At 38.8% G+C, this 14,728-nt stretch overlaps 1 protein-coding gene across 2 annotated transcripts in view; it reads left to right on the top strand.

Annotated features, from left to right (window-relative positions):
• Window positions 1–14,728, top strand: part of TENM3 (teneurin transmembrane protein 3) — a 321,907-nt gene that overhangs the window by 196,516 nt on the left and 110,663 nt on the right. For both annotated transcript variants that reach the window (XM_013129075.3, XM_013129074.3), the window contains exon 4: window positions 5,029–5,267. In XM_013129075.3, coding sequence (XP_012984529.2) covers window positions 5,029–5,267 — 239 coding nt within the window. The remainder of the gene's footprint in view (window positions 1–5,028; window positions 5,268–14,728) is intronic.

The following is a 14,728-nucleotide window of genomic DNA, read 5'->3' as shown; positions in this document are numbered from 1 at the left end:
TTGCTGCTCAGGGAGTACAGAGTTAAATTAAAAGCATGATTATTTTACTTCTATCCATGCTTGTTTTCTGAGCTGCCATCTTCAATGTTTTTGATGATGTATTTCTGTCTTTTCTTTTAAGGGTGGAAGCTTAAATAAACTGTCTACCCTTTGGGAAATAAGGGGAATTTCCAGCTGTCTTTGCATTCAAAAATTAGTTTATAACACAGCTTTGTATTTTGCTACCAGTCTGTAGTTTAGATTTGCTACATACTGATTTTTTCCCTCCCTGAAATCTTAAGCTGAGCTGCACTTTTTAATAGCAGCATTTATTGAATGAGCAGACAGAAATATATATTGCCTAAGCGTAGAGTATTATTCACTTTAAAAAGTGAATCGAATTATTTAATGAAAAAAATTGAGCTAGTCTTTTAAAACATTAGCATGATTCACTAGATTTTTGTACTCTAGAGCTTAATAAAATATTTAAAGTGCTGCTTACATGAAGGTCTAGCAAATGCTTGTTAGATGATCAATTTTGAATAGAAGATACACTGTTGCAGATTCTATAAGCTCCCTATGAGATGAAATGTAGTGTAATTGCCAGTAAGTTGCTTGTTCAAGTAGTGCAAACAGTTTAGGCTTCAGAAATTAGCTATTCGAGTTCGATGGTTTGAAAATACAAGGTAGATGGATATATAGATAATTAAAATCATTTGTGAATGGATTATATTTCAAGAGCATAAGAATTTCAGCATTATCTGGAAGCAGCCTGGATTTGTTGTCAGATACCATAACCTTCTGAGCGTCTCATAGGAGCACAGTTTGGCATGGCTCAGTGAAGCAGACAAGATGTGCAATCTGATAGCATTACACTTTAAATACTTCTCACTCGGAGTTAATGTAGTAGGAGAGTCTTGACAACTTTGTTAGTAACTCCACTCATTAGGAATAGAGAGATCCAAACAAATTTTCTTAACCCAGAAGAAGATGCCAGACTGGGGTTTCTGTCATTATTTTTCCCTAGGCATTTTCCAGCCAGCTGCTGTGACCACTCTGGTATTGTATTCATAGGATTTGAAGCAAAGGAAGAATAGCTTAAAGTGAGTTTTGCTGTGTGCTGCCTAGGACTACACACTGCTGAATTCCTACTGCTTAATTCCATCAGCATTCTCCTGGAGAAATTGGCTGTTCATGGCTTAGATGGGTGTACTCTTTGCTGGATAAAAAACTGGATGGCCCAAACTGCCCTAAGAGTGGTGGTGAATGGAGTTGATGTTCAGTTGGAATCCATTTGTCAGCTGATCACCAATGGTGTTCTCCAGGGCTCAGTACTGGGGCCAGTTCTGTTCAATATCTTTATCGGTGATCTAGACAAGGGGATCGAATGCACCCTCAGTGAGTTTCCAGACAACACCTAGTTGGCCAGGAGTGTTGATCTGCTTGAGGGTAGGAACACTCTACAGAGGATCAATGGGCTGTGGCCAATGGTAAGAGATTCCAAAAGGCAAAGGGCTACATCAGGTAATTGGCCCACAACAGCCCCATGCAGTGCTACAGGCTTGAGGAAGAGTGGCTGGAAAGCTGCTTGGAGGAAAAGGACCTGGGGGTGGTGATTGATGGCCACTGTGAGCCAGCTTGTGCCCAGGCAGCCGAGAAGGCCAAAGGCATCCTGGCCTGTATCAGAAACAGTACGACCAGCAGGACTAGGGAAGTGATTGTCCCCCTGTACTCATCACTGGTGAGGCTGCACCTCAAATCCTGTGTTCAGTTCTGAGCCCCTCTCTACAAGGATACTGAGTTGCTGGAGCATGTCTGAAGAAGGGCAGCAAAGCTAGTGAAGGGTCCAGAGCACAAGTCTTACAAGGCTGAGAAAACTGTGACTGTTTAGCCTGGAGAAAAGGGCACTCTTGAGAATTTTTCAGTCTGGATGTGAGTTAAAAATTCTTTACAATGAGGGTGGCAAAACACTGGCACAGGTTGCCTAGAGAGGTGGTGGATGTGCCATCCCTGGAGATGTTCAAGGCCAGGCTGGATGTGTTTCCGGGCAACCTGATCTAGATGAAGATGTCCCTGCTCATTGCACAGGGGTTGGATTAGATGACATTTGAAGGTCCCTTCCAACCCAAACTGTTCTATGATTCTATGACCTCATAGCGCTCTGTAACTACCTGAAAGGTTTTAGCAAGGTGGGTGTCAGTCTCTTCTTCCAAGTAACAAGCAATAGGACAAGAGGAGATGGCCTCCAGTTGCATCAGGGAAGGTTTAGATTGTATATTAGGAAAAAAGTTTTTCAGCAAAAGGGTTATCAAGCATTGGATCAGGCTGCCCAGGGAAGTGGTGAAGTTACCATCTCCTGAAGGTGTTTAAGAGATATGTAGATATAGTACTTAGGGGTTGGAACTAGATGATCTTGAGGTCCTTTCCAATCCTAACTATTCTATGATTCTATGGTTTAGTGATGGGCTTGGCAGTTCTAGGTTAATGGTTGGACTAGATAATCTTAAAAGTCTTTTCTAACTAAATCATTCTATGATTCACATATAAAAGTTACAATTTCCTCTCATTGCCTTGATGCCCGAGATGAACTATAAGAGCTATGACAGCTCACAGCACCACATATATGCGGCCATCTCCTGAGTTTATCTGTGGGATTATCTTCTCAAAGGCTTTGAGGATACAGATTACAGTCTGTAGTGGGCTGTGCTGTACCAAAGAAAACATCTCAGCTCTCACTTTCTTGGAGGGAAAAATAAAATAAATAAATAAAGGAAAAGATCAGAGGAAGCCAACTGTTTTGTTGCATTATTTTGTTAAAGCTTAAAAGTATATGGAGTTCTGTTCAAGTGCTTGTATAATGCCAGTTTCCATTTTAGTCTGTTGACTCTACCTGCAAGAGCAGGAGGATGTGAAAATTGCAGGTTGGTCAGGCAGCTTCTTATTTTTAACATGTAAGCGATGTTTAGGAGGGGTGTTATTATATCTACAGTGTGGCTTGCTGTCAGTCCCCCAAAACAGTACACACTGCACACAGAAAGAGAAATGGCTACCTTTCTGTTCGGCATTTTCTTGAGTTCTGTGTAGACACCCTTTGTGAAGTATGCCTGGACATAGCATCTACCATATGTAGGCAAAAATGAGAAAGCAGTAATAGCCAAGTGGGTAAGACACTTTATCAGGACTTAATGAATCTATATGCTTCTGCGAGTCTGTAAATCACAGTAATGATGCAGGGTGTAAAACGTTTTTTACATGAGGCTGGTTACTATTATTTTGGTGTTTATTACATAGAAAATGTCACAACTTTTAACGAAGTACCTTCTTAGAGAGGATTTAAACCACCAGGGCTTTGTCTTTTGAAATCATTGATAATCCTTTGAGCTGAGAAGCCAAGAAAAATTGTGATGTGCTGTTATGCATCAATAGATCTAGTACATATCCTTGTGTTGTTATTGCCAGCAAGTTTAATGTTGTTCAAAATGAAGTAACCCATATAGCATCTTTCATAGGATTGTGTTTATAATGCCAATATTTTCAAGGAGAGGCTTATGCCAAGATGTTCTAGTTCATCTGTTAACCTCCATGGCAAAATCACCTGCAAACAACAAACCTTGTTTATCAACTGCTGGTATTTTTCTCAGGCTGCAGTGGGATAAATTAATTTCTAGTGTCTCTCTAGTGCATTTCTGACAAGGCTGCTATACCTGTACAGGTTGCTTCATTACTATGCAGGGATCCAAGCAAGGCTCTTGTTGGAGGTCCCGTCAGCTAAGAAGCAGTCCACAGTGCCACATGGTGTAACTAGAGGGCTTTCCACTCCAAAGCTAGCTCATCTGGTACTAGATCCTCTGACCCATACCTTATAGATTGCATGCAGTAGGCAAACACGGTGTAGGCGTGCCCTTGAGCTTCAGGAGGATCTAGGTATCAGCAATTCATGAGTGTCTCTTACCTATTAAAAAATGCAAACACCTGTCTAGTTCTGTTTAGCTGTTTGTGCGCTTGGTAAGTTCAAGATTCTCCACTGTGTGCTTTCTTACCATTTTTAGCTATAATGTATTCCTTCTGCAAAGCCTAATGAGCTAAGGTCAAACCTTACACTACACAGTTGCCAACATAACAAATTGGTGGAAAACAAACGGGTGCAAAGATCTTTGTTTGGCTGAAGTTTTGTTGTTCATAGAGTTGTATACCTGTGTCAAGAGGAAAATTCCAAGTAGCGTATGCCATGCTTAGTGGCTCTTCCAAAATAATTATGCTTGCATGGACTAAAATTAAAGGATTCTACTGTAGACAGGCCCAGGGACTAATACTTCTTTTAGAAATTTTAATTGAAAGAAATTAAGTTTACTGGTAACTCACTGAGTGTGTCTTAACTTTGGCTTTCCTTTTCAGTTCTGTTACTGGTTGTGGTTCTTTTTGAGCACTTACTAAATCTAATTCTGCAGAGTACTTCCTTGGGCTGTAACAAAGCTGCTGTATCCATAATCAGATCTTGTTACAGTAAGATTATGTGCAAGGAGATATGAATTAGTAAACTGAGTATTTAGGACCAAAAAAAATAATCTTTTAACTGACTAATTTTGGCAAAGTTGCCAAAAGTTTGTATCTGAGAGATTTCTGTTTTCTTTGTACTTAACCCAGGAAAACTGTGATAAGTAGTGTGGGCTATGGTCACATTGCTCATTATTGACTTTTTAATGGAGTTCCCTGTAGTCTGTAGCAGAAGCCAACAAAAATAAATAGCAGCAGAAAGCCTGTCCCTACTTGTTGGATAAACTCTGAGAGACCTCCTCCCTATCATACTGTGTTTTGGGTAGCTCTTTTTCCTGTATTATTGATGGGGGGGAGGGGGGAGGAGTCAGTCTTTTCTTAAAGGGAAAGTGGGTTTTTTCCGTGGGTGAGTGTCATGACAAGTATTGCTTCTATGACCCTTTCTAGATTGGATGTTGTTAGCTATTTGAAAAATAGACCACATAAAACAGAAGAGATATGGCTGCACCATCTTTAATTACTTTTATGCTTTACCATACACTCTTTCTTCCACAGGCATTTCCTATTCAAAACAGGAACAGGGACCACACCGCTGTTCAGTACTGCAACGCCAGGGTACACAATGGCATCCGGCTCTGTTTATTCCCCTCCTACTCGGCCACTACCTAGGAACACTCTATCCAGAAGTGCTTTTAAATTCAAGAAGTCTTCAAAGTACTGTAGCTGGAAATGTACTGCACTCTGTGCCGTAGGGGTCTCAGTGCTGCTGGCAATACTGCTGTCCTACTTTATAGGTGAGTCCCATTTTTGTATAATTGTCACCATGAACAGGGGTGTCTGATGGATTGTATATGAACTGTGACATACTAACCTTTAATTGTCAATGTTTTTGGTAACAGTAAAAAACACAATAATAATTTTATGAAAAGTCCCAATTGTTTAGAGGAAAAATCAAATTTGAATGTTTTGCAAGCATTCTATAGCGCGGTAAGGGGTGAATTAACTTCAAAGAAGTATTTGAACTGCAATTAAGCTCTGTAACGTCTAATTCCTATGAAAGTATTTTTGAAATACCGGCTGTAAAAATTCTGTAATGTTGCTATAACCTGCAGCATATCCATGGAACTCTTCTCTCATTTTGTGAGAAACTAATACAACATTTAGGAATGTTAACTATCACTTATTTACTCATTACAGACACGTATGTTTGTGTATAGAGCAAAAGCCGAATACAGACTTTTGATTGCAAGATAGGGAAATAATAGTCGAAAAGGACAGCATACAGAAAAGATGGAGATTTCTTCCTCTCTTGTGGGTTGTTTATTTTTAATTATTCTCTCTTTTCTCTATTTGTTTGTTATATTCCATTTCCCAGTTTTTATTTTAGAGGATTTCTTTTATTTCATCTCTTTAATTATTTAATTTCTTAAACATACGCTATAAATATTATATAATTTGAGTTTTAGGCAATTAATGGGGGCAGTGCTTGGCTGTGAGAAAAATGTCATTGACTTTAATACGGCAATAGAATAGGCTCTCTTTGTGCTTGTAACTTCTGTGGTCTAGTTTACAGATTTTTTCACCTCTTATTCCATAAATTGTCTTCAAATACTTTTCTTTTGACTAATTTGTTAATTAGAAGCTTAAGTCACTGCATTTATGTAAAAATAAGCATAAGGGTCTGGTTTTTGGCATTAGCTGCACTCAGGTTCATAGTCTTAAGAAGAAAAGAAAGAAAAGGGGAGAATCAATCTTTCTTTCCTTCCCTCTTTAAAATCAGTGTAAGTTAGTAATAAAGCCTAGAAGGCCTTATGATCCTTAAATCTTTATTGCCTTTGTTGAAACAGGTTTGCTACATTTCAATCCAAGACACAGCATAAGCTGTATAAAGCCTTTGAAGTAGTTCTTACTGGGATGAAGCTCCTGTGAAAAATGCAAGAAACTGAGTTGCTGAGTATCTGGAGAAATTCCTCTCTGCCTCAGCAAAGCAGAGCCTCTTGAGCAGCCTTCCCACTTCAGCTGCCAACCCCAAAGAACAAAAGACTTGTATGCATCTAGAGCTTGTCACTGCTGCCAAGCCTCTTTCAATCATTGGATTTGTAGGGGTATTGCACGAATGTACACAGGAATATAAAGGTGTGGTTTAGAGTTAAGCTTCAACACTACTTCTTTTTTAAAGTGGGATTGAAATAATCTCATTTATAAAACACAGTAATTCTGCTCAGTTTCCATCATATTGCCTCATAAATCATCAGAACCAAATATCTGCTACTAAATAAATACATAAATACGAAAGAAGGAATTCAGTATGAAATGTAACTGTCAGGAACTGTGAAAAACAGCCATACAAATAGTAAAATATTGAAGACCTCATTCTGAGCTGAGCTCTACACTTTGCTGGCCCCAAAAGAGCCAGATTACTTATGAATCTGAGGGGCACAGGAAGATAGCTGTGCCGGACTATTTGTCCTATAAGCACATTAAGAAATATAAGCATCTCTATTCCTGTATTTGGGAAAAAGAGTCAAGCTTTCCATTGAGTGAGAGCTTTCAGCTCCCCACATCATTTATTCACATACCCTGTAAAAAAAAAAAAAAGCCCAAATGTAGCTGTACAACATTTTGTTTCATGGGCACATGCCAGCTCATGTCCTTGCTGAAATAAACAGTGCACAAGGGCCTTCCTCTGCCCATAGTCAATAGGGAGCTCTTTGCCTACTGGTGATATTACACATATTTCAGCTAACTCAGCAATCTAAATGTAAAATCCAGCACTCAGGGAGGCTCTCTAGAGAGCTTCAGGTCCATAAAACTATGAATGGATTGCGCTCATTCATATATGTGGTTTTACCATCTCTGTAGATGTAATATCAGAAATACTCGCCATTTAATAGGCCATCCAAGTATAAATCAGTGAAAATCATTAATGTAAGATGGAAACAGTTTTTCATCGTGGTTAACCATTTCACAACATAGGTGTGAAAGGGAAATGACTGGGTAGGAAATTGGTCATTTCATAAAAAGATGGGGAGGACTGCAGTATTGTGTGACCTCTAGCACCCTGTGACATGCCTCTAACACAGTGGTCTGGCTTGTCTGCTGAGGTTTACAGCAGCTAAGGTGGCATGTCACATTTGTAAAGCAAGTTTGAGATGCATTTTGAACTTCACAGGGAGACATTGCCACAAGTGTGAAAATGCTACAGCACTTGCTGCAAAATATGCCAGTACACATTGGTGAGAAACAGTGTGGCTGATATCAGCACTATGACTGTGGCCACTGCAGATTGAAGAAGTAATAGGACCACTCACTTGGTGAATGGTGGTGTAACCAGGCCCTTCTCAGAAAGGCAGAGAGATGAACATGTCATGCCCAGGCATGACATGTTACAGTTGCATAGTTGCAGTGCGTATGGAGTAGAAAAAGTGACTTCGGAACCCACTGCCTTTGCTCAGGCAACATAAGGGAGAAGAGACAGTTTGCTAGACTTCATGTCTGCCTTTGCAGAACTACTCAGTCAATTACTGCTCTATCAATTAGCCCACCCTGAGGAAGAAGCTGCATCGAGAGTCTGGTCTGTCTTGCACTTCTTCCATCACTCTGAGAAGAAAAACTCCTACATCTACAAAGAGGAAGTGAGAGCAGAGGGTGTCAGCATGGGTAGAGACCATAGCAAACACTGCATTGTAAAGCCACTTAATACAGTCTTGAGGGTCACAGGGGATTGGAAATGTTATGTCTGTCTAAAGGAAAGAAAATCTCACTTCACGCATATTCTTGCTTTTCTAGCCCTAGTTGTATCTCTCAACCACTTTGCAGTGTACAAAATGTTCAAGTGTACCATTCCTGTCAGCTAGACCTGCTAATTTTTAGAGAAAATAGAAGTGGGTTGTGAAAAATGATGTTTAGAGGCTTCATCTACTGTTAAATGGTTGAGAAACAAAGAGTTAAGCAACAGAAATATGCAAGTGCTAAACCAAAAGACAGCGCAGCAACATACAGAAGAGTGAAATTAAACATCAGCTCTAGTTTAAAGGATTCAAAGAAAAGTTCTCTGAAATAATGGGTTAAAAAGATGGGAAATAAAGAATATAAAGTGCCTCATTTTGGGATCAAGATTACACAGGAATTTCTGTAAGCTGCTCATTTGCTTAACTGCTATCCATAATCAGATTTGCAACCAAGGAAGAAAAGGACCATTTTTTTCTCAACATGAACATTTTAGATTCTTTTTCACTGTTTGGAAGACTAGGAAGAGGCGTATTAAGTTTAAGCCATGAAAGAGTAAGAAATATGAAGTTGCCTTAGTTTGACCTCTTTTTGTATACACATCAATACTGTTACCCAAACTTGGTACACAGAGTCTGTGTGAGAGCCAGAAATAGAGTCCAGCTTTACAATGTGCAAGACAAAACAGAATTTAATCCTTCATCTCCCTGTGGCTTACTGCCTCATTCAGCATCCGTCACTTGCAGTGAGTGAATGAAGGGAAAGTTTTGTAGAGCAGCTCCTAGGTCAAACATGGGCATCAAATCACAGTTTCGTATGTAACCTCCATCCTTCAGTTCTACCTATTGGGATCTTCTCTGTCAACTCTTGGTTTTATTAAGGGGAGGAGCTTGTTGTTCCTGGGTGTAGGGTTTTTTCTAACAGAAAAAAATCACCTTGCAATTATAGAGAACCATGTCAGTCAGGAATGATTTCTAATATGTTGCATAGCACGAACTCTGAGGAGCTATATTAACAGGCTGGTACTGTAGTAATTATTTCTTCTTTAGTGTGGATTCCACAATGATAAAAGAAATTAATGAGAATCTGGGGACATCTGTCCTGATGTTGTCTAAGTTAATACACAAGACTAGTGCTATTTTCACTGTGCATAGAACCAAATACACAATTCATTTTCCTCAGTCAGTGTTGGAATGACACAATATCAGATTCAGTCAAATAAGCTTGAAGAGTTGTACACTGCAAGATTGGATGCATCTGTCACGAATGTTGTCTTATGTCTGCTAAATAGGTTTCTATGAACATAAAACATTCTTTGAATACACAGTGAGACCTGACCTACTTAGGCCTCTGCTGTCCTTACTTCTTCACAATAATCTCTCATAGTTCCAAGTCTGTTGAGCGTTTTACCCTCTGTGTACCTTCGGATTGATCATTTTGTTAGCCTTAGTTCTGTAGCAAATGGTCAGAACAAGCATATACACCAGCCAGCTATTCTTTGTGATAAAGCAAGTGTTTACATATTAGTGGTAGCAGAGGGGCATCTCTTCTGTAGGGAAAAAAAGGAAAAAGAATTTTATTTAATTAAAAAGGCCACGGGACTGTTTTTGTTACTACAGCTTGCTGTGAACAGTTCAGCCAATCCATTTTGAACAGAGAAGAAAGCTAACATTTAGACTTAACAACTGAAATATCTTCTGGGGAAACATGTATTTTGGTTTATATTCCATTCTCTGAGAGCAGTGAAACTGCTGTTCTGCTATGACACAGGGATGACCATACAGTCATAATGAAAATTGCAAATGGAATGTGGGCGGCAAAGAGATACCAGACTTGAAAGCCATGTTTGATAATTACAGATAATTTTCCACATTTGTATAAAAATGGATACATTGTGGTTATTATGTTGTGCATTTGTGCTTTTGGTCCATCTGAAAATGTTACTGTTTTCTCATCTTCTCAAGATACTTAAGCTGAAAATTTATGTGCTGATAGATTTCTAATAATAGACAACTATCTCCAGTTATCTCAAGAACTGAATGAGCATAGTAATAGAGCAACTTAAGAGGTTTTAAGGTAGAAAGAGAAGGAGACAGGAAAAAACAAGTTTCATTGTTAGAGGAGGCTGATACAGAGGGATGCAGAGTGTGAAAATTACAGCCAAGGGTCAGTTAACTATCCTGCATCTGAATTTAAGTAATCCTTAAAGATTAGACAATTGTCTATTTCTGCAAACTGAGCTTAACTTTCCATGACTCCAGTGCTGTTTACAAGTTTGCTGTCTGCGGTTCTCCTATGTTACTAGGGATTTAGCGTGACAGTGCTGGCATTCACATCTGTTTCCAGATTGTGGAGGACCTGTTGGGCTCAGTGGCAGAGGAGATAGTCACCCTCCCCTAAACTAATGGACTTAAAACTGTGACAATTATAGAATGGATTTTTTTGTGACTAAAGCAATGACTAAATATATTTGTAATCAAAAGGAATCTATTTTACTTTATCAATGAAGAACAATATAATACTTCTTTTTGATTGCAGTGCCAAGTTAACAGTATTCTGCTGTTTGTAAAGCTCAATTACTGCCAGGAATGAGGAAAACAGCTTAATTAATAATGCCACTTAAATGGAATTTTTATTACAATACCCAGCGTAGGTATTGTAATTAACAGGCATGAGGGAGAATATAGTTTAGTTGCCATTAATCACCTTTACTTTCATTGTTTGTTTATTGTAACTTTTTCTTTTTGACCTGCATTTTTGAGTGTTGTAATGCTTTTGTCACTGAGAGTTTTATCAAGAACCTTTGTTTTTCCGCACCCTCTCCCCATTTCTGTCAGCTTCCCAAGGTTGTGCTGGGACCTTAGCTATGACTGGAGCGTCACTGAGGTGTAGGGCTTGGCAATATGTTCCCTGTCTGCAGATATGTGGCAGATTTTTGCAATTTGCCACGTTTATGCTCTCACATCAAATTTTCCATCAAATTTAAGGCATTGAGGTAGCTAATACATTTTACAAGGGCATGTAGTGATAGGACAAGGGGGGATGGTTTTAAACTGGAAGGGGTAAATTTAGATTAGGCATTAGGAAGAAATGCTTTACTATGAAAGTGGTGAGACGCTGCAACAGGTTGCCCAGAGAACTTGCGGCTGCCTTGTCCCTGGAAGTGTTGAAGGCCAGGTTGGACAGGACTTTGAGCAACCTGGTCCAGTGGAAGGTGGATGATCTTTAAGGTCCCTTCCAACCCAAACCAGTCTGTGATTCTATGATTCTGTGAGTTACATATCTGACTTAAAAAAAAAAAAAATAACAATCCATGGGACTTTTAGGGAAGGCTCCAGGTGTTGCTAGGACATATGGAGGCAGCAGCTGTGTTTCCTATCATCCTTTCTTTTCCCAGATTGAAGGTTTCTGGTATCAGATGCCTCCAATGGCAATGCTGTGCGCAGGGTTCTGCCTCCCCATTGTGTGTGTCTACTCTGTGTCTGTCAAAATCTGCTTGCCTGTTGATTTAGACATCAGTGCCACATGTTGCTCTTCTGGGACAGAAGATCATGTATGTAGTCTCTTTAGTTGGGCTTTTAGTGTGTGGTCATATACCTGGTGAATGCCATACAGCACACTTCTTTACCAGGCAGAAACCACCTCCTGAAATTTCTAAAGGTTGTTAGCATCCTAAGTACCAAAGCCAGATAATTGATATTTGTAGGCCATGACTTACTAACATCAGTCGAGGCATCTCCTTTCAGCCATTTCTGAAATGGCAGTATTCAGATGCATGTGACTGTCAGCTTTATGCTTTAACATGAAGCTTAATATTACAGCTAGGAACTTCAGTGACTGTGCATTGCAGAGATTTTTCAGCTGTCTAACATGGGATAAATTTATTTTCCATGGTATCCCATAGCCATGACTTTTAGATACCTGCATGAATTTCATATAATATTTACAGCATTGCTGATGAGCTCATTGTGCCTCCTTGGTGTGAAAATATTTTGTAAACAATAATGGTATTTCTTATGTTTACCACAATCAAAACCAGGAGGCAGAGAGAATAAATAGTCAGAAAATTAAGTTTGTTGCGCTTCACCACCTTATTGGGCTGAATTGGTCTGAAAGTGGTTTTAACATCTTTCATTGAAATAGTGTAAAATCTAAACATGTTGAACATCTCTGTCTTGAAGCATGAACTTTAAATATACCTTCTTGTCTCTTGCAGGAACATCTGTATGGATAATGCCTTCAGTTAATGTTTTTTAAGCAAAGATCTTGTTGCTGTGTTTCAGACTAAGCGCAAAGCACTGTTTCAGGAGTGCACACTATTAACATTTGATTGGTGTAGTGGATGCCACATGCTATTATTCCTGGTGGCACTGAGAATAAAACATTCATTGAGAGAGATAATCCTCACACAGAAGGATGTAGGAACATGTAATTGACAGTCAGGAGGTTAAAAAAGACTTTACAAGATTTCAAGGGATTAAAAAAGTTAATCTGTCAAGGAGCATATCCACTTCTGTTCCAAAAAAGGGCTTGTATTCTAATTAAGATTTATCACAAAGGTTTTGGCAATAGTCCTGTTACCCTGCACTTTTGCCTAATGGAGCAAATTCAGACTCAGTAATGCTGGCAGTGTAACAGGTGTAATAATAAACTGCAAGTTGACATGATGTCATTGTCCATACGTCCCACACTGTGTGATTCTGCCATTGTACTCTGATGCAGTATCATTACAAGAAAGACCCTGAAGTTCTAGAGCATATCTGAAGAAAGGCAGTGAAGCTTGTGAAGGGTCTAGAGGAAAAGTCCTGTGAGAAGTGGGGTTGTTTAGCCTGGAGAAAAGAAGGCTCAAGGGAGACCTCATTGCTCTCCACAACTACCTGACAAGATGTTATAGCGAGGTGGGTGTTGGTCTTGTCTCTCAAATAACAAGCGATAGCACAAGAACAAGCAGCCTCAAGTAGCACCAGGTGAGGTTTAGATGGGACATTAGGAAAAATTTCTTCACCAAAAGGTTGTCAAGCATTGGAACAGGCTGCCCAAGGAAATGGTTGAGTCACCATCCCTGGAGGTATTTAAAAGACATGTAGACATGATGCCTAGGGACACGGTTTAGTGATGGACTTGCCAGTGGTACGTTAATGGTTGGACTCAATGATCTTAAAAGTCTTTTCCAACCTAAATGATTCTATGATTCTTTCAAGCACATTCTGTAGAGATGTTGGCCCTTCTGCTCTCCTCCTATAATCTTCTGTCAGACTTCTAAATAGTAGCAATTTTTAGTCTAATGAGAAATGAAGTTAAATTATACCAGCTACCTTTTTTTCTTTTTTGATAAATAGCAAGCTTACACTAATTTATAGATGTAGTTCCTATTTTATCAATGCAAGTAAACATGTAGTATATTTTATTAGTATGTATGCATATGTAATACTTTATATGCATGCTTATGTTTAAGAGATTTTGCAAAGCAGAGATAAATTTACTCAGGTGATTATCTTTGTTGTGAACATACAGTTACAGTCTTCTCTGCTGGTAGTTTCCATTAATTTACAACTCCTGTCGGTGAAGAAACAAGACAGTCCCTAAGATGTGCTATCTGCTATGATCGTAATACTTGTAGTAAAGCTTGTAGTTTTGTGTACAAGTTGCATCTTTTATAAATTGCGTATTTTCTATAAATGGCAATCTTTAATCTCTTCTACGAAGACAATTGTTTGGTCTCTTTTAGAATGCTTTAAGAAATTCATGCTGTTAAAAATGTCAGATTTAGATGAGATTTTAGTAAGCTTCTTGATACACAAGCACTTTAGAATAAAAAGGTCAAGTACATGTGTCCAAACTTGCTTTGAGCAATATTATTTGATGTTACATTTATGATTGAGATCGCAGAAGCACATGGGTTTTATATAGGTGTAATTACCCCACTGCAGTGATTAATTATAGATGAAAGTAGGTGTCCCCTGAAGTAGACAGGAATCTTTTAAATATGAGACCCTTCATTTTCACATTAATGCTATTTCAGACAACTTCATTCACAAAACCATTAAAAAAAAAAAGAAATACTCTCTCTTAGGAATCATCACCTGCAACAACATTTGTAGTTTTTTAACCCAGGAAAAAGAAATGTACCACAACTGTGGACATTTGCATTTGCAAACTTAGTTTTTCTCAGTGATAAAACCAAACAAACAAAAACAGAGTGGTTTTGCCAATATTTGATGAATTAAAATCTCACAAAAGCATTTCTTGAGAAGTCCATGCAAGAAGTAATATAGGAAGGGGTTAGGTATCGTAAATTAACATCTGCCATTTGGAAAATGAGCTAGCTCCAGAAACCTCTAAATAAAGAAACAGGTCTGTGTCCTGTGGTTTTAATTGAAAAATACTTCTAAGTTACCATTACTATGGTACAGGAAGAGTAGTATATGTATTTCATAGAATCACAGAATGGTTTGGGTTGGATGGGTCCTTAAATATTACCTAGTTTCAACCCCCCTGCCATGTGCAGGGACACCTTCTACTAGAG

The sequence above is a fragment of the Melopsittacus undulatus genome, chromosome 7, assembly GCF_012275295.1.
Source record: "Melopsittacus undulatus isolate bMelUnd1 chromosome 7, bMelUnd1.mat.Z, whole genome shotgun sequence".
Lineage (NCBI taxonomy): Eukaryota > Metazoa > Chordata > Aves > Psittaciformes > Psittaculidae > Melopsittacus > Melopsittacus undulatus.
Note: the sequence above shows the minus strand (reverse complement) of the source record. Positions and strands in the feature narration are given on the sequence as shown.